Source organism: Rhinichthys klamathensis, unplaced genomic scaffold, assembly GCF_029890125.1.
Source record: "Rhinichthys klamathensis goyatoka isolate OS25496 unplaced genomic scaffold, OSU_Roscu_1.1 h1tg000181l_1, whole genome shotgun sequence".
Classification (NCBI taxonomy): domain Eukaryota; kingdom Metazoa; phylum Chordata; class Actinopteri; order Cypriniformes; family Leuciscidae; genus Rhinichthys; species Rhinichthys klamathensis.
Window position 1 is genome coordinate 655788 of NW_026606709.1, and position 20467 is coordinate 676254.

The 20467-nt window shown below is 37.8% G+C and overlaps 3 protein-coding genes across 3 annotated transcripts; 1 reads left to right on the forward strand and 2 right to left on the reverse strand.

Moving 5' to 3' along the window:
- Positions 1–990: 990 nt before the first annotated feature.
- si:ch211-242e8.1 (uncharacterized) lies at positions 991–8842 on the reverse strand. Its single transcript, XM_056261192.1, has 8 exons — positions 8420–8842; positions 7958–8068; positions 6906–7016; positions 5995–6105; positions 3971–4162; positions 3600–3756; positions 1937–2125; positions 991–1660 (listed from the first exon to the last, which is right to left on the reverse strand). Exons 1-8 carry the CDS (start codon positions 8598–8600, stop codon positions 1459–1461), a joined length of 1254 nt encoding a protein of 417 aa, XP_056117167.1. The 5' UTR covers positions 8601–8842; the 3' UTR covers positions 991–1458.
- Positions 8843–12273: 3431 nt separating this feature from the next.
- Positions 12274–13739, forward strand: akip1 (A kinase (PRKA) interacting protein 1). The gene is made up of 5 exons (XM_056261197.1): positions 12274–12388; positions 12615–12776; positions 12863–12943; positions 13026–13154; positions 13323–13739. Exons 1-5 carry the CDS (start codon positions 12326–12328, stop codon positions 13464–13466), a joined length of 579 nt encoding a protein of 192 aa, XP_056117172.1. The 5' UTR covers positions 12274–12325; the 3' UTR covers positions 13467–13739.
- An 87-nt stretch (positions 13740–13826) lies between these two features.
- Positions 13827–18880, reverse strand: cunh11orf16 (chromosome unknown C11orf16 homolog). Its single transcript, XM_056261177.1, has 8 exons — positions 18451–18880; positions 18075–18292; positions 16756–17112; positions 16525–16655; positions 16297–16438; positions 15449–15686; positions 14761–15339; positions 13827–14106 (listed from the first exon to the last, which is right to left on the reverse strand). The coding sequence occupies exons 2-8, from the start codon at positions 18282–18284 to the stop codon at positions 13844–13846; spliced, it is 1920 nt and encodes a 639-aa protein (XP_056117152.1). The 5' UTR covers positions 18285–18292; positions 18451–18880; the 3' UTR covers positions 13827–13843.
- Positions 18881–20467: the final 1587 nt, after the last annotated feature.

Consider the following 20467-nt stretch of genomic DNA (forward strand, 5'->3'; position numbering starts at 1 on the left):
AGAGATGGCCTCAGAAACTATGTGAAGCGTTCCAGTGGGTTGAGTCAGAGAATTGTACACAAAAAGAGGAAGACTGACACAGTAGAGTATGTTCATCACGGCAAGATTGAGCCCCGAAACTTCAGAAGGTGACAAAGCTTTCTCACCCCTCACCAGCAGCCATAGTAGAGCCAAATTAGTTGGGAGACCCACCACGAGAGTTAAGATTTGCAGTGGCAAGCGAACACAGGAATAATCTTTTTCATTGCACTTATCCACAATAATAAGAAACAACAATGGAAAATTGCTTGTATTACTGTAGATTGCGTGTGTATTGGTTTCATTTGATATGCTGTTGGTCATGTTGATTGAGCACTATAGAGAAACAAAAAGTTGCTTGAATTACAAAAACAAGGCAAATATATAGCAAAAATGCATTTAAACTATCATCTAAAAACAGTAATATTGTGAAATATTGTTACAGTTTAAAATAACTGTTTTAAATTTGAACATATTTTAAAATGCACTCAAGTCTTCAGTATCACATGATCCTTCAGAAATCATTCTAAACAATTTAATTAGATAATAAAAGGAATGATTTCTTTCATTAAAAAATCTTACTGAAGCCAAATTTATGAGACACACACTCAAATAATACATATATATTTAAATGTATAAACAAGATCAAATAAAATAAGTTGTGAAAGTGTTACTGAAAATGTTGAGATATATAAACTGACCTTTTCAGGCTATGAGATCAATTTTATTGTTCGCTGTCCTTCTCTCTTCTTGACAGATCTTAAATAAATCAGTTCTTGTTCTGTTTTGTCAAATGTAATTTAAATAAAATTATTTGAATTTCTGTGCTGGTTCATTGAGCGCATTTTGTCCACAACCCAATGTAAATGAGAGATTTTTTTCTCCACATCTTTTCGGGTTTCGAAAAAACACATTTGGCAAATTTTACCCAAATCGACGAGGGCATCTGGACTCAATTAAAGGCAAAAGGAAAACAGATCGACCCCAACAGTTTATTACAAATGAATCAGTGCGTTTAAAGTGCAAATTTTACAGATAGATTTTAAGTTAACAAATGTATAAACTCTAATCAAGAGTGCATACCGCTTCTTTACAACACATTATGAATATGACATTATGAAAATGGGTGGTAGTTGGCCACCACAAGCAAATTACTATGTGCAAAACAAAAAGATTTTGCTCTTACTTTCTAACAATATCATCAAAACGTCTATTTACAGTTTGGTTAAATTAGGTATAGTGCTATCAGTTGTCAGATTTGACAAGAATAACCAGGTCAAGATATATTTACAATATAGCAGATATTAAAAGATATCATCAACATTAAAAATATCAAAGTGCTTCTGGTTACGCTGACCAGTTAAATCTGTGCAGTGTTGTTTGTATTGTCTTGGCCACATTCAGTGCTGCTGATGAGAAAGTCGACTAATGGTTGCATGTCTATGGGTGGGTGACGGAAGGAGCGTGTGGGGTCTTGTTTTTGGGAGGTGTAGAAATCTGTACGTAAACTGGGGTGGTAGAAGAAGTGGAGGGGTTTGGCTCAGTTTGAACCCTCTGGAACACAAGGGCTGGGTAACTTTGGCTGTTGGCGTGGTATGTAGGGTATGTGGTATGGGGGCTTCTCAGCAGGCTCTCTTGACTCCTGTGTACAAAGAAAGAGAATTTAGTGATGTACAAAATCATAGAAACTTCTTATAGGTCTTATGGCTTTACACATCCTCCCAACTATTACATAATAGTAGAAAATGTGGTTTGGTTGTAGCGAGTGGGCAAGGGTTGAGGGTTTCAATACACGTAAGAGGCCTATTAATATACAGGCACGACAAGAAGGGAGGCTATTCCTGTTGTAAGTGTACTGTGAGTCTCTGTGGGGAGAAATCGGCTAAATAAACAAATATATTTGACAAATTTTCCTTACCTCTCATACCCTCTGTTCTCATAGGCTCTGATGACCTCGGAATAAACAGGACTTCCAGGAGGCAGCGGTCGATCAAGACGTTGGGACAGGCTGAAAAGTTTAGGCGGTGGGAATGCCTCCCAGTCCAGCTGCTCTCTCTCCAACCAGGACGGGCTCCTCCGAGTCCTAGAGCTCCGTGTTTCTCTTCTCCTAAAGGTGAACAAAGACAGTACCAACACATTTAGTATTATGATTGTTAAAAAAAAATCATTCTAACTTTAAAACACAGTATCCCACGTTTTTACAGATTACGCTTCCCAGACAGCAACATAGTGTCGGCCCAGATCCGGCCCACATCTGGGCCATGTGGAATCCATGTGGACCAGATGTGACACTATATGTTCCTGTCTGAGTTAAGCCCTGACTAAAATGGTTTTAACTGAAAGCAACTTGCACTGACAAATGGGACCCTGGATCACAAAACCAGTCACAAGTAGCACGGGTATATTTGTGGGCAATAGCCAACAATACATTGTATGGGTCAAAATTATCGATTTTTCTTTTATGTCAAAAAACATTTGGATATTAAGTAAAGATCATGTTCCATGAAGATATTTTGTAAATTTCTTACCGTAAATATATAAAACGTTTATTTTTGTGAGTGAATGCAGCACAATCGCGAACATAAATGGACAACTTTAAAAGCGATTTTCTCAATGTTTCGATTTTTTTACACCCTCAGTTTCCAGATTTTCAAATAGTTGTTTCTCTGCCAAATATCGTCCTATCCTAACAAACCATACATTAATGGAAAGCTTATTTATTCAGTTTTGTGACTGGTTTTGTGGTCCAGGGTCCACAAAAATGACATATTTTAAAATATGTCAGTGCCATTGTTTTGTCTCAAGTAACGCCAGTAATGTTTTTTTTTTATAAAAGCTAATTAATGATGACCTTTTCTAAGAACAAACCATTTGTTTTTAATTCATTTCACCAAGAATTCAAGGTCATTCTAATGGATGAATGAATTCAGTTCCCTAATGTTTGACAACCAGAGAGTGTCCAGATATTTAGTCTTAACTTTGCCTTAATTTAAACGCTAACAAACACATTTTTGGTAAAATGCTTTATTTGATCAAATTTAAGACAAACATATTTAAGATCTTTTTTCTATATTTAAAATAAATGCCACTTGATTTGATAATTTGATATGTAATGCAATTATACATTCATCTTTTTATCTTTCTATCTTTAAGTGTCATGGGGCTAATATATATTTGTTTTGTTTATCAGATGACGCAAACTCTGAATCAACATGTACCAATGCTATATTTTCTAAATGTCATAATCATTCGTTAACAAACAAGTATTACTTCAATGAGCTCATTGTATCTGCATTCAATTATTACATTGTTTAAATGAATACATTTTGAGCTAACTGTGATTTTTTATATGTACATTTCTGAAATACATCAATTAGACAGTTACCTCTGATAACATCACTCTACATTGTAATATGGACTCATGCACTTTCTGTAAAGCTGCTTTGAAATTATATCTATTGTGAAAAGCGCTATACAAATAAGCGTGAATTGAATTGAATATTTTATTGAAAGACACCACTCTTTTTTTAATGATTTTGATGAATTTTAATTAAAAAAAATTAATTATTAAAGTGACTAACCTGCTTCTGCCCATCCGATGATTTTCCTTCTTTTTGCTCATGCGCTCTTGACAACAGCAGACGATGAAGCACACAGTCATGACGAAGATGACGACCCCGCTCACTACAGACACCAATAAAGCAATGCGAAGTCCCTGGTCATTTGGCCGAGGGATACCTGGAAAAAAAAATTGTGTTGGTTTTAACAGATTTGATGGCCAGTTATATTAAAACTGAGAGAAACTGTAAATATTCTTTAGAAAGAAATGTTCTTTCAGATTTTAAATTAAGATATTTGCTCACATTTGGGGAAAATAAACAAAGTTGTAATAATTTTTCTTTTTTTACAAGTACATTTCTTTCCATAAAGGGTAATTGAATGGCTGCCCTACTCTCACAGACTGGCAGGTAGCTGCTCCATCCTGGGACGCCTGCATGCAGGATGCATGTGATTTTCTCAGGGCCAACCAGCTGGTAGCCCTCCTTACACCAGAACACAAGCATAGAGCCCACAGACACCCCTGTGCCGTGCTCCACGTAGTAGGATCCCCGTCGTGGGGGAAGCACAGAAATACACACAAGCCCTGTAGACATGTAGATAGATAAGATGAGAGCAAAGACTTTGAATATTCTGTGATGTGTTAAACTGTGTAAATTGACTCATATAACACATGAAATCCTTTCAAATCCTGTTTATGGATCACAATAAAACCTTTAATGGAGAATGATTGTATCATTCCAGTTGTTTTGCATATGTTATAGTTTTTCTTTCTGCCTCATGCATCTTGCTGCAGACTCGTGTTTCCTTTGCTGTGAGACATCTCACCAATCTTTGTATCCTGTGGTGAACCACAGTGAATTTTCATTAATGTGTCTGTCTTGTATTTGCATGGTGTTCTGTGAGTATATGTTGCTTTGAATCAGTGCCAGCATATCAGTGACTGTCTTTGTCTTCCCTATACCCAGCCTCTTGTCCCATGATCCCAGCTCACTATCAAATATACTCCTCCCTCCAGTTTCTCCATGTTTCTGGAGAAGCAACTGATTAAATAAAGATAAGGCCCTTTATCAAATATTGATTAATTCCACACAGTTTCCCTATTATTAAAAACATTTGAAAGTGCACTTAGGCCATCCGCTGACATGTCAGTTTTTTGAGCACAGGTCAGGAGAAATTGTATATTAAGGGCTAAAAGTCTTATCTACCCAACTGTATCTGTCTATCCATATATCTGTCTGTCTATCCATTCATCTCTGTCCATCCATCTAATATCTGTCTCTATTTATATTCATCCATCTGTATCTGTCTGTCTAGCCTTATGAAAATGAAGTTTATTCAAGTGTGCTATACGTTTTTCAAACTTAAAAATAAGAAAGTATACTTTCAGTCTACTTGTTATGTACTTCTCAGAAATTAAAATTGCATACTTAAGTAAAATTAAATCTATTTATAAATAAGTCTATTCTATTTTATAATTAAGTATATTTGGCCTATACTTGTACTAAATCTATTGATTGAGATATACTTAAAAGTATAATTAAGTATTCTAAGTTAACTTGGCTTGTAGTTGGGTTTACTCTTTTGATTGAGTCGGTAATTAAACACTTTTTTTATATAGTTTTATATTACGCATCTTTTGAAAGAGTACAGAATTTTCGAAGAAACAAGTGATAGGAGATTGCTTACGCACATGTAAAATAACGCGATCATCAAACATTAAACAGCATATATGTTCAAAACTGCCTAACGTTACCGAATGAAGTGTCGACCAAGGAAGGGATGTTGATGGACTCTATATACTCCATCTATGTTTTGATCATCGTTCTGATTCCCATCCGGACGTAGTCTTTGACAAAAATTTGATTGTCTCCGCTTTTTTTTTTAATGAAACTTACCCACATTCAAGTTGTGGGTAAAAGATAAAAAAAGGATGCATGAAAGAAGAAAATGTTTTTGAAATGGAAAGTTCAAATACAGTTAGAGGTATATTTCAAGTATAAACAAATAATTCCTAAATAGAAACACAGTAGTATACTTAGTGCAAAAATAATATATAAATAGGAAACTATACACAATATATATACTGTAAAAAAAGTTATTGCTGGTTTAATTTAAAAAAGTAAGTTACCTGGTTGCCTTAAAATTTTGAGTTCATTGAAATTAAAAATTTGAGTTAATACAATGAAGAAGATTGGTTTAATAAATAGAAACTCAAAATATTATGTTATCTGAACCACATTAATTAATGTTTATTTTAATCTATCTATCTATCTATCTATCTATCTATCTATCTATCTATCTATCTATCTATCTATCTATCTATCTATCTATCTATCTATCTATCTATCTATCTATCTATCTATCTATCTATCTATCTATCATCTGTCTGTCTGTCCGTCTGTCAATTGTTCTTACCTGTGTTGTTGCTGGGTGGATCTGTAGGTTCAGTCTGATGTTCTGGATTGACTGATTGCTCATCAGTGGTTGGATCAGAGGTGGTCATGAGCAGATTGGGTCTCACTGAGGCTGCGTGAATAACACAATCAGTCCACACACAACCCACAAGTTTTTGTAGCTCCACACACCATGTACTGTATCAGAACAATTTATATTGGTCACATAAATCAAGCTCTGGCAGTTCTGGCAGGTCACGTTAGCCAAGCTCGCATCAGGTGACTCTCAGCTGATCCACGTCTACCTATAGGAATACGACGCCCATCACAGCATTCATATATAAGCTCCTTCAGTATTATCAACAGCTATCGCGTTTCTCAGGAGCTAATTACCCTCCTCCATCCCCAGCTCCTCCTCTCGCCCAGTCAGGATTTGGCATTCTGATTCCCCTTTGAATCAGACTAAATTTTCGAATTATGTTGTACATTAAAAAATTTGAATTAATGATATCTGCAATACATTCATGTTGGTTCTGGTCTGTTTACCCTAAGGGGGGTTATTGCTGCTCTCGCTGCTCTTATCTATGCAAGGCTGCATGGATGCGCATGGAGTTCTTGCCCAGAACAGAACCATACCGCCAATCCAAACTGTATGCTAATTGTCAATCGTATTTGACGATAGTGGTCCTGACAGAATGTCTATCTATCTATCTATCTATCTATCTATCTATCTATCTATCTATCTATCTATCTATCTATCTATCTATCTATCTATCTATCTATCTATCTATCTATCTATCTATCTATCTATCTATCTATCTATCTATCTATCTATCTATCTATCTATCTATGTATCTATCTATCTATCTGTCTGTCGGTCTATCTGTCTGTCTGTCTGTCTGTCTGTCCGTCCGTCCGGTCAATTGTTCTTACCTGTGTTGTTGCTGGGTGGATCTGTAGGTTCAGTCTGATGTTCTGGATTGACTGATTGCTCATCAGTGGTTGGATCAGAGGTGGTCATGAGCAGATTGGGTCTCACTGAGGCTGCGTGAATAACACAATCAGTCCACACACAACCCACACGTTTTTGTACATCCACACACCATGTACTGTTGCAGAACAATTTATATTGGTCACATAATGTCTGTCTGTCTGTCTATCCATCTGTCCGTCTCTCTCTCTCTCTCTCTCTCTCTCTCTCTCTCTCTCTCTCTCTCTCTCTCTCTCTCTCTCTCTCTCTCTCTCTCTCTCTCTCTCTCTCTCTCTCTCTCTCTCTCTCTCTCTCTATCTATCTATCTATCTATCTATCTATCTATCTATGACCTCAGCTGATCCACGTCTACCTATAGGAATACGACGCCCATCACAGCATTTATATGTAAGCTCCTTCAGTATTATCAACAGCTATCGCGTTTCTCAGGAGCTAATTACCCTCCTCCATCCCCAGCTCCTCCTCTCGCCCAGTCAGGATTTGGCATTCTGATTCCCCTTTGAATCAGACTAAATTTTCGAATTATGTTGTACATTAAAATTTTTGAATTAATGATATCTGTATACATTCATGTTGGTTCTGGTCTGTTTACCCTAAGGGGTTTTATTGCTGCTCTCGCTGCTCTTATCTATGCTAGGCTGCATGGATGCGCATGGAGTTCTTGGCCAGAACAGAACCATACCGCCAATCCAAACTGTATGCTAATTGTCAATCGTATGTGACAATAGTGGTCCTGACAGAATGTCTATCTATCTATCTATCTATCTATCTATCTATCTATCTATCTATCTATCTATCTATCTATCTATCTATCTATCTATCTATCTATCTATCTATCTATCTATCTATCTATCTATCTATCCATCCATCCATCCATCCATCCATCCATCCATCCATCCATCCATCCATCCATCCATCCATCCATCCATCCATCCATCCATCCATCCATCCATCCATCCATCCATCCATCCGTCTGTCTGTCAATTGTTCTTACCTGTGTTGTTGCTGGGTGGATCTGTAGGTTCAGTCTGATGTTCTGGATTGACTGATTGCTCATCAGTGGTTGGATCAGAGGTGGTCATGAGCAGATTGGGTCTCACTGAGGCTGCGTGAATAACACAATCAGTCCACACACAACCCACGCGTTTTTGTACATCCACACACCATGTACTGTTGCAGAACAATTTATATTGGTCACATAGTCTGTCTGTCTATCCATCCGTCTATCTATCTATCTATCTATCTATCTATCTATCTATCTATCTATCTATCTATCTATCTATCTATCTATCTATTTATCTATCTATCTATCTATCTATCTATCTATCTATCTATCTATCTATCTATCTATCTATCTATCTATCTATCTATCTATCTATCTATCTATCTATCACAATCTGTCTATCTATCTCACACTATCAATCTATCTGTCTGTCTGTCTGACAATTGTTCTTACCTGTGTTGTTGCTGGGTGGATCTGTAGGTTCAGTCTGATGTTCTGGATTGACTGATTGCTCATCAGTGGTTGGATCAGAGGTGGTCATGAACAGATTGGGTGTCACTGAGGTTGCGTGAGTGTAGGGAAACCACACCGTCAATCCACACACAACCCACAACAAAGACCACACTGAAGTCATGATCAAAGGCCCCCAGGGGCCGCAGCACAAAGAGTAAATATGTCCTGAGGTGATCACAATACTCCGTTTAGCACGCTAAACATCACTGATTATAATCCATTCATTGTGCCAGGTGAAGGAATATCACAAATAGCTTCTTTTCCTAAAGGTGTCTGTGAATATCCAAGCTCATCCAAGCTTAGTTCATCCAAGCTTATGCCCATAGCTCCTAAAAATGGCAGCTCCTTTTCTGTTTCTCCTGCTGTATTCTTCCTTGTGTGTGTAAACAGCATCTGCTCTGCCTGTCCGCTCACTGCCTCACTGTATGCTGTAGGATAACAGCAGCAGTCAAGGGTCTTACATAACATGAAGTGCACGTGTGGATGTAATTTTTGTGCACTCTTAAATCCCCGATCTCATCTCTCCAGTAACTCTCTCTCTCTCTCTCTCTCTCTCTCTCTCTCTCTCTCTCTCTCTCTCTCTCTCTCTCTCTCTCTCTCTCTCTCTCTCTCTCTCTCTCTCTCTCTCTCTCTCTCTCGGGACACTCGAGGGTGAATCAGGGCGTGTGGCTATGTGCATGTGAGCCTCTGTCCCATAGCTGCTGAGAGAGTGCAGGCACACGGCATATTATATATTTATATACTCAAATCAACATGTTGACTTATAATGCCTCACAATTTCTTGAGCACCCCAAAGCAGAATAAACGTGTGTGTATAAACAGAGCGTGATGCAGCAGATGGTGTTTATAGATGGCACGTGGACCCAATACCAGTACAGTTGAATGAATTTTGTTCACTTGGATGAGCACAGTGGGTTTCAATCTCAGTGCAGAGAGCCTGTTAGACTGCGTGGGAAGTGTTAGAAGGATGCTATTGGGAGGTTTCCTCATTATATAACACTGAAACCGTGGTAACAGTGTCACGATTTCTATATATCAGTATTTACGGATATGCATTCAATGCAGCTCCTTTTTCTTTTTTCCCCATCTATGGTCTGTCTTCCTGTAGAATGCCTTCATTCTGTGATAAATCACAGTGCAGCCACAGGATGTGTAGAGACACAATCAAAATAACAGCTTCCAATGTTTTCAGCTGCATTCAGTGAGTTTGTTGCATCTTTTAATTTTTTTAAGTATTGGAACACTAATTGTTTACTTGTTTGTTGATGAATGCTGTGTTTCTCACATGTCACATGTCGTGATGGCACACTTATCTATGACTGGCCATGGATGTCAAATAATTACTAAGCATCTGCCCTAGTAATCCTTTAAGCTTTAAGATGCTTCCATGCATTACATTTTTTTGGTGAAATAGGATTCAAATCTTGTAAAGATGCTTCTCTGGCTTTTGAGAGATACTTTGATATTTTCCTGATATCTAGACATGAAAAGAAGGAACTAAAAGTCTCCTACGAACTATAACTCTAACTCTTTTATTTATTAATAATTTAATAAAGTTATTGTGTTATTAACACTGTCAAGGCAGAGACTTCTACTTCAAGCCATTTCTTCCTCAGTTGTACCCGCACTCACGCACATCATAAACACCTCTCTTCACACTGGTACCTTTCCCACAGCTTTTAAGCAGGCTCGGGTAACCCCACTGCTTAAGAAACCCACTCTAAATCCAGCACATCTAGAAAATTACAGACCGGTATCCCTTCTTCCATTCTTCGCGAAAACACTTGAGCGAGTTGTTTTCAACCAGATCTCTTCCTTTCTTACACAGAACAACCTCTTGGACAACAATCAGTCTGGTTTCTAAAGCGGACACTCAACTGAGACTGCCCTGCTCTCAGTAATTGAAGCTCTGAGACTGGCAAGAGCAGCTTCCAAATCCTCAGTTCTCATCCTGCTGAATCTGTCTGCTGCCTTTGACACAGTTAACCACCAGATCCTCCTGTCAATCCTAAAGGGCATCTCGGGAACCGCACTCCAATGGTTCAAGACTTACCTCTCAGGTAGGTCATTTAGGGTGTTGTGGAGGGGTGTGATGTCTTAGACCCAACATCTAGCTACTGGGGTGCCTCAGGGCTCAGTGCTTGGACCACTTCTCTTCTCCATCTACATGACATCACTAGGATCTGTGATTCAGAAACATGGCTTTTCCTATCACTACGCTGATGACACACAACTCTACCTCTCATTCCAGCCTGACGATCCGACGGTAGCTGCTCGTATCTCAGCCTGCCTGACAGACATTTCTGGCTGGATGAAGGACCACCACCTTCAACTAAACCTTGCGAAGACAGAGCTACTTGTGGTCCCAGCCAACCCAACACTTCATCACAACTTCACCATTCAGCTAGGCTCGTCATCCATAACTCTATCAAGGTCAGCCAGGAACCTTGGGGTTGTAATTGATGATCAATTGAACATCACAGACCACATTGCTAGAACTGCCCGGTCATGTAGATTTGCCTTGCATAACATTAGGAGGATCAGGCCCTCCCTAACAGAGCATGCTACAGAACTCCTTGTCCAAGTGCTTGTTCTATCAAGACTGGACTAATGTAATGCTCTCCTGGCTGGTCTTCCAGCTTGCTCTGTGAAACCTCTGCAACTGATCCAGAATGCTGCAGCCAGAGCCGAAGAGAGCACACGCCACTCCTCTCCTCACAAAATTGCACTGGTTGCCAGTTGCCGCTCGGATTAAAATCAAGTCACTGACGTTAGCCTACAGAACAACCACTGGCTCTGCTCCCTTTTACCTAAACTCATTACTTCAGACTTATGTGCCATCCAGAAACTTGCGCTCTGCAAGCGAATTTCGTCTTGTGGTACCATCTCAAAGAGGCACAAAATCTCTTTCTCGGACCTTTACCATGACTGTTCCATGCTGGTGGAATGATCTGCCTAACTCAACCAGAGCTGCCGAATCTGTAGCCTCTTTCAAGAAACGGCTGAAGACGCATCTTTTTCGGCAGCACTTGATCCAGTAATACTAACACTTTTTCTTCTATTCAATTTTTTTATTTAAATTTTTTTTTTACATGTACTGCGTTAGATTAAAGTGAAAGGGGTCACTTGCATATTGTTGTCCTACTGTTAGTTTAACTGCTTCTATTGTTCTCATTTGTAAGTCGCTTTGGATAAAAGCGTCTGCTAAATGAATAAATGTAAATGTAAACACGCATTACAATAGAGAGCGTTCAGCACTGTAGCCTATTCAAGAACTGGGATAACCAATGAACTAATACAATAAACCAAGCGTTTATTAATGCCTTCCGCAGTGCTGAACGAAAAAGTCATGAGATTGATATATGTAAAATATATATTTAAGATAGCCTATTTCCTAACTTGATATGCAAATCCCCCATAAAGATACTAAGGCCTATTTCTAGGCGTATTAAAGGACGACCATGTGTGGTGACAGGCCCGCTTTTCAGTTTATAATGTTATTTTATATTTTTGGCCTCAATAACTCATTTTATATGTTTGGCCTCAATAAATTATTTGGACTCAATAAATTATTTTGTATATGAATAAATGCCTGGTGTGGTTCTAACGCACAACAAAGCAATTATTATTTATTATTATTATTATAAAATATAGATGTGTACTGTGTAGGTTTTTAAAAAAGTAGGAAATTTATGTAATATGGTATTCTTGTTAGTGTCGCGTTTAGACAACGGACAAAAGACTCCATTTCCCAGCAACACGTGGGAGAGAAGGAAATGCATTTTAACTTTCACTTTTGCGACACACACCCATCACTAACATACAGCAGCAACAGTTTTGGACTAAATGCGGCGATCATTTTATACAGTTAAACGAACAAACACCTGCCATTTTGGGCGTCATTTAATCGTAAGTTTCGCGTTTAAAATGCAGACCTTTTCTAAGTGTTCAAATGTTTGCTATGCGCGCTTAACATTCTAAATCGTAGCATGGTTTTCATGAATGCAAACACGTTCAAAATCAGAATTATAGCTCGGCTGCAAATAGTTTTTCGTATTATGACGTAATTGTTGTGAGAATCACTTTGTTTAGGCTATATGAGATGCAGGCTAATATTGGTCATATGCAATTCCAGTGCACTCCACTTGTTTACATGGCCAGTGAATCCTGGCTGGAGTCTTCCCTGCGCCGTTCATCTAAACTCGGGCAGGAAGTGTTGGAAAAGGCAAAAAGACGGTCTAGCAGCTCAAGACCAAGACCATCACCCATGTTCAATCACTATGAGAGGGGCTCAGAAGTGAGTAGACTCAATTCCATAGCTCAATTCACATGAGTTAGGTCAATAACGTCCGTGACACTAATTCTTTTTGTCCTGTGTTACAGAGAGAAATTTCCCATTCAAACTTGGACCATGCTTTTGGTACAATAGTGGAGTACATGTCTGAAACTACGAGACAGTGCCAGGTGGAAAAATGCTTTATTCATTAATTTACTTTAACTGTGTTGAGATATGAATGAGAAGAAATAGCCTGCGTTTCTTTAACAGAAGTTTTATAAGACTGTTCACCTGGCTCAGCCCAGTGAGCGAGAACACATCTGTCGCTACCATTCACAGCAGATGTTGAGGACTGCAGACCGAAAACAGAATGCTACTGCAGCCATCAAACGAGACATTGTAAGTATTGACCTTAGCCAAAAAAAAAAAAAAAAAATTACACATTTTTCTTGTCATGTTGTGTGTAAACTTGAACTGTGAAGGCAGTGTACAAAAGTTGATTTTTGAGTTGATTCCGTATTTGCTCTGCAAATCAACTCAGTGGTTCATTTACATATTTTATTGAAGGGTTCATCAGAACCAGAGGATTTTCTTATTGAAGTGCCTCCAGGAACCTATTCCATCACGGCAGCAATGCAGGACACAAGGCCAGAGACGAAAACTGTCCACATCAACGCAGGAGAAAGCATGAGCCTTACATTCAACCTCTGAACTTTGGGTGAAAATGAATGCCTTAATTTAGGACTTGCACTAAAATGTTAAAATGCACTGACTTTTCTTGATTTCTGCTTGAGTGTTCATAAGTGTTATTGCTAATACTCAGGAATATTTATTTATTCATTTTTAAAGTAATCATGAGTTTATATTGACGCACAGAAGCCATAATGAGATTAAACAGCAAGACAAAAATTTACATTTAATTTGTACTTTCTTTATACGTCTTACAGATGTTGCATTTTAATAAACTTTTGCATGATTTTACATAATAGTATTTTCTATTCAATTACTACACAGCCATAAGATGTTTGAATTAACAACACATATCATCCCTGAAGAAAAAAAAATCAGCAAAAGCTGACTGGCAATTCTCATAATACTTTGAACTTTGGCTGTGGAACTAGTATCAGTTTATTTGGCCTTGTGCTGATTGCTACAGATATTGGTGATGGTGATGACTTCGGTTCAGTTGATGCAAATATGTCCCTCATATTGACTCCTCGTTTTGGTGATTCACGAACCAGTTTAAATACAGAGCTGTGATTGGTCATCATAGAGTTATCTGTAGAGCTCCCAGAATTCCCAGTGTCTCTTGGCCAAGAACGGGTTACATTTGAACACCTGACTGCTCTTCCTGAAATACCAAGAACACCCAGGCAGTACAAATTAAATTTATTTTGAAAGAAAATAAATATTTTTTTCTGGCACTTGTATTTAGACCAAATGTTTCTAAATTGTATGTCTGCCATACCATTAAAATGTTTGGGGTCTTAATATTTTTCAAAAATACAGCTAAAACAGTAATATTGTGAAATTTTATTACAATTAAAATAACTGTTTTCTATTTTAATGTGTTTTAAAATGTAATTCCTGTGATGGCAAAGCTGGATTTTCAGCATCATTGCTAACAGTCTTCATTGTCACATGATCCTTCAGAAATCATTCTTATATGCTGATTTGGTGCTCAAGAAACATTTCTTATTATTATCAATGTTGAAAAAGGTTGTTGCTTTATGATAAAAAAAAAAGTCTGGGCAGAATTTCTGCAAATAATTCAAAAGAACTGCATTTATTTGAAATGTAAATATTTTGTAAGATTATAAATGTCTACTGTAACTGTTGATTAATTTAATGCATCCTTTCTGAAAAAAAAAAAAACATACTGACCCCAAATGTTTTAATGGTAGTGTATATGCTCAAATATACTATATGTCAGATCATGATCAGTATTTTTTATGTATTGTATTTGTCCATTTTGACAGCTATATTGTAAATATTTTGTCATTACCTGGTTGCTTGTGCTGTGGTTCTGCAGAACCGCTTTTCCAGTATCTCCAGCCTGGTCTGGACTCAGTTTGACTGTATGGCTTTCTCAGACAGGAAATATCCGTGTTTATTGAGCGGCTCACCAGTCCTGACCCCAGAGGCCTGTGTTTTTCAGCTGCAGTATCCTCCTCATTCTCATCTGAGTCAGAGGTTGATGATGAGGAAGATAAAGGCACTTGTGTCTGTTGAGAGCTCCGTAGTTCTTTCAGTTGGAGATCAACTTTCCTTTCCAGCTCATCTCTCCTCTGGTTGTTCAGTAGTGGAGGTGACATGAACATTGGCCAGCATTTCTTGACTGGACAGTGGAGCAGTGGAATGGAGGACGGACTGTGGTGGTTGCACTGGTGACATGGCAACTCAAAACAATTCATGGTGCTGCAGTGGGAAGTCCTGTAGCAACATGGCCTAGATGAATAATGCTGGAGGTCTTTGATAATTTGCTCATGGTGAGAGGCTGGAATCCATACTGCAAGCTCCTTGGGGACATGAATTGTCATCCCGTTCCAGAAGAGAACCTGAAGTCCCAAAAGACCTTCATCACCTTTTAATGAGACAACAGATCTGAGCAAATTCCCCTGGGTTTATTCAGTTATACAGATCACTCTTATGATGTAGTATTGGTTTAAAATTTTTAACTAAAAAAATCTTACTTTTTAGTGGATATCTTAGCTCCATACCGGAGACGACTCTTCCAGGCCCATATCTTCTCAGATCTTGCTCCCATGATGCTAAAACTGTGTCCCCTGGTACTATACTGTGCCCATGTGCACTGGCAAGATTAACTATATCAGGCTGGCAGGTTGGTTGAACTGTATTTAATGTTTCCTTAAATGTATTTCCTTTAGGTCCAAACTTATCAAACTCCACCATATAAATATTTCCTCTGCCCTATAGAGATCGAGAGAAATGTTTAACAAACTATGATTATACATCTAGATTTGAACTAAATTCTCAATTGAATTTGAATTAAAAAGCTTACTATATTTAAAGATACAGTACATTTCAAAAACATTAGGGTCAGTTGGATTTTTTTCTGAAATTAATACTTTAAGCAAGGATATATTTAAATTGATCAAAAGTATACAGTAAATACTTTCACAATGTTACAAAAGATTTCCATTTTAAATGCTGTTCTTTTGAACGTTCTATTCATCAAAATTCTGAATAAAAAGTATAACGTTTTTCACTAAAATATTAACTAGCACAACAGTTTTCAACATTGATAATAAGAAATATTTCTTGAGCAAATCAGCATATTAGAATGGATTTCTGAAGGATCATGTGACACTGAAGACTGGAGTATTGATGGTAAAAAATGAATTACATTTTTAAATATATTGAAATAGAAAAGAGTTATTTTAAATTGATTAAATTCTACTGTTTTTTGCAGCCTTGTTAAACATAAGAGACTCATTTCAGAAACATAAAAAATCGTATACAGACCCTAAAACTATTGACTGGTAGAGCATGTTCATGATAAAAAAAAAATTCTCAGTACCTGATGTATGATTGTCCCCAGGTAATAAAACCCGTCTATCTCTTTCCTGGCTAACACACGGCTGCCGGGAAACAGCTCAGCACCTCGCAATACCCTTCCAGATACACATGATACTGAACTAAAAGGATTCATAGGGGAACACCTGTAGAGATATATATTTCCCACAATATAATTATGTATTGTTTTTATTTCTTTCTCTCTTTTTAGTTTAGTTCAATTAAAGCATACCAGTATGGTGTAGACCAGACACAGCTTGTGCAGTTGTGGTATGGGACCTGATAGAAGTCCACTGAATGCCTTGGCTCCTCTGAGTATGATGCATTTTGAATCAGGTCATCGATTGAATGCAACAAACTGATCTGACATATTATAAAACATTAAATGGTGACAAATATCCGATTAACTAATAAAGAATGGCTAGTATAGTGGTGGTCGGTCACCATACAAACATCATCTTACCTGGTCCACATTGCCAGCAGAGTTGAGAGACATCACATAACAGCTTCCTCTAGTGGTGGAGGTGATGCACTGCAAGAAGTCTGATATGTCAGTGTTCATGGGAGTCTTGTCGGACATGTAAAATGTATGGACAGGCCGTGTCACCAAGGTTGATAATGAACCCAAGCATTGTGTGGGGTTGTCTGGGAGACCGCTGGTCACCAAATGGACAGACTGACAGGCAGGGTCAGAGAATGCTAAGGCCAGTGCTGTGTGGAGGTCTCTGCCAGGACTCGTCTGTAATGTGTGGATCCAGCTCAAGGCTTCATAGACTACATCAGGAGTGCAGGGGATCATGTGAGAAGACCATGGTGTTGCCTAATGAAATATATATGAGTTTTTATGGAATATTGCACTGCAGTATTATAAATGATTTATCTGTGCACATCAATATATATTTTTTTAAATTCGTGTGCCCTTGTCATCTTTAATCAAAATAACTTCCCTCTTGAAGTGACATCTCATCTCTTCTCTGATTACGTGTTAACTGGTGCGAGGGCGGGACAAATTGTCACTTACATGAGATCGAATAATATCACACCACAACAATCTAATCATCCAATCAATTCCAATCAATTCCCGATGGACAGAATTACCAACGCATTCTCATCCTTTGGCGTCATGGCCCTAAAGGGAGATAATATGAGATGGAGGAAAAATTTCACCACTTTTGCGTTCTCTTGGAAATGTTTGGCGTTCCCCTGAGAAACTTTGCATTTCCTCACAAAAAGTTTGCAAAGGTTTTGCGTGGGATCGCAGTTTCTCGGGGGAACACAAAGGTTCTCAGGGGGAACGCAAAGGTTTTGTGAGTGAACGCAAAGTCTCTCAGTGGAATGCAAATGTTTTGAGAGCGAACGCAAAGTTTTTTCGGTAAAACATTTGCGAGAGCACGCAAAAGCATTGCTTATTATTTTTCCTTCCATCTCATTTTTTTTTTCCTCACCACCTTGTCTCTTTAGGGGCCCCGTACAAAATGTCCAGCCCGAAATCTTTTCTTGTTCGAGAAGGCGTTTCTCTTGGATATACGTCACGTATAGGGAAGAAAAGACATTTGCTGCTTCCGTTTCATGCTGACTTTAATAAACTCAACCGCTTAAGATACAAAATAATGATTAAATTTTTTTTTTAAACTGTTACCAACCAAACTTACTTACAGCTTGCATCATCAAGATGGAGACAGTAGCTTCATGGACAATTATCATACACTTTTTTATTTTTTTTATTTAGAATATATAAGTAACCTTTTGCGACGTGTTCATTGTGATTCATTGTAAATTTACCTTGTATGAAAAGCTGATAATGTTGAAGAGTGAGTCTCTGAGTGAAGCTTTAGTAATTAAGGTTTGGATGATAAGATTCTTCACTGATCCCAAAAAGCCATTCATTCCCACAGATGAGTCCAGAATAAAGGTGATATTTCTGCTTTTACCCATGAACAAGGGAAGGACACTTTGGCAGTGAGATACCTGAGATGACATTGTTTCTCGCATCAAATGATCTGCAACACAATTGAATTTGCTGTTAGTTGACTTAAAGACCCATCTGAAAAGCTTCTATCAACACACACAACTCTTTTTCAAATTTTTGTTATAAGCAAAAGTAAAGATTTTTTTTAGAATGGAAATACATATAAAAACTATAAAAAAGTATTAATACCTTTCTTGACTCCAAGAACACACTTGCAAACTGTAGCAAGTTTTGTTCGAATAATCCACTGAACATGGATCTCTGTCTCTACTGTGTACTGAGGTTGCCATAGTGAGCCACTGACCAGCCTTAGACTATTTGAATGTCATTACATCCATCTAGTGGTGACAGAGAGCATCTGATGTGCAATTGGGAACATGGTCTATGTATGTCTGAAGGGAATGGGATCATTCTGTAGACTGGTGTTTCTCTAATCACCTAAGTCACATAAAATAATAGAAAAAAAAGATTAAAACATGCAAGTTGTTGCTTTAATATCACTGGTATACAGACTACAGCCAATGCTTCTGAAATAAATGTAGTCAAACTTTACTAATTCTGGGTCACTGAACGAAAATGATGCTTAAAAATGTTGATTGGCTCTAGTTTTCAAGATATGCTATTGGGTCAGTAGCTATATATGACATATATACAGTTATACAGTAGGCTTTATGCACAGCTTCACTACTTCCTGAACTTCAGCCAGCCCTTTGTTTCCTGTCTGTCATTATTGGACAAACTGATTAATCTAGGTGTGCCTGATTATTGTTACTGAGGCCAGGCACACCTGGATTAATCAGTTTGTCCAATGATGACAGACAGGAAACAAAGGGCTGGCTGAAGTTCAGGAAGTAGTGAAGCTGTGGCATAAAGACAGTTGGTCATATGAAGGAAATATATCACAACATGAAACAACTTTTGAGGTGCATAAACTATGGCCAACATCAATGGCAACTTTGTGGCGATTTGAAGGTTGTTGCTCTTTTGCTTTCAGATTGGATAAACAAAGTTATACCACCGGCCTTTTGGTCCTCAGATTTATGAACAGCTTCGAGATGATGCATTTGACCAAACAATGTGTGGCAAGGAAAAGACAGCATGGAAAGCCTTCCAGTTAGTGGTAAATTTGCATTTTATCAGAAACAACAAGGAAGACAAGGTTAGTGGAAAACCTCAAGTCATACAAAAGCCTTGGTTGGAACATGTCCCTATAAAGTTACATTTTTAAATAAATTTTTATTTTCCCTACCGAACTGCGGAGCAGTGAGCGACGAGCACGTCATGCGATTTCACCAGGACATTGCAACAACAATGGAGAAACGCTATCAGGGCAAATGGAGCCCATCAATGCTTGCAGACTATTGCTGGACAGTGACAAGAGATGCTCCATTTAATGAATACAAGACAAGAGATGAGCCAAGAAGCGCAGAGTAGACACTGACTAGGACTAAACTATGTGCATACGTTTTTTTTGCCTTTTGTTACATAGTAAATTTGATTTATATAACCCTTTTGTTGATTTTTAAAGTGTTACATAAACAGGACAGGTGTCAGGTACTATCTATTCTACACAATATAGATGGAAGTAAAATGTAAATACTTAAATATCTTGGAAACAGTAGAAAAGCACATTTAATGAGGCTGCAGTATAAAAGTTGAAACTGTTAAAAATGTGTTTGATGGCTTTGAGAGAGATCCTGCACCAGAAAGGGTCACCTGAACCTGATTTCAGAGCTATGATGCCCAGCATCCCAATGAGAGACTCTCAATCCAAAAATAGATTATGTGCTGTCATCCTCTCTTCCACAGAGGCTGAAATGTGAAAAGGACACTGAGGTGAGAAAAGCTAATGAAAAATACACATGTTTTTTTGTGTGGAAAAAATACCTAACTTTGACAGACTAAAATAGAAATGTTGAAAATGTAACAAAGTAGCCCTCCGGACAGCAGAGAAAACACTAGATTGATTTCTGAAAGATCATGTGACGAAGACTGGAGTTAGGCTATAACCTGCTGGAAATTCAACTTTGCCGTCACACTAATAACTACCATTTTAAAAGGTATTCTAATAGTTTAAAACAGTTATTTTGAATTGTAATAATAACTCAAAATATTACTGCTATTACTGTGTTTACTTTATTTTTCATCAAACAAATGCAGTCATATATAAACAAAACATTATTGTGAATGCATTGAAAAGGCATTA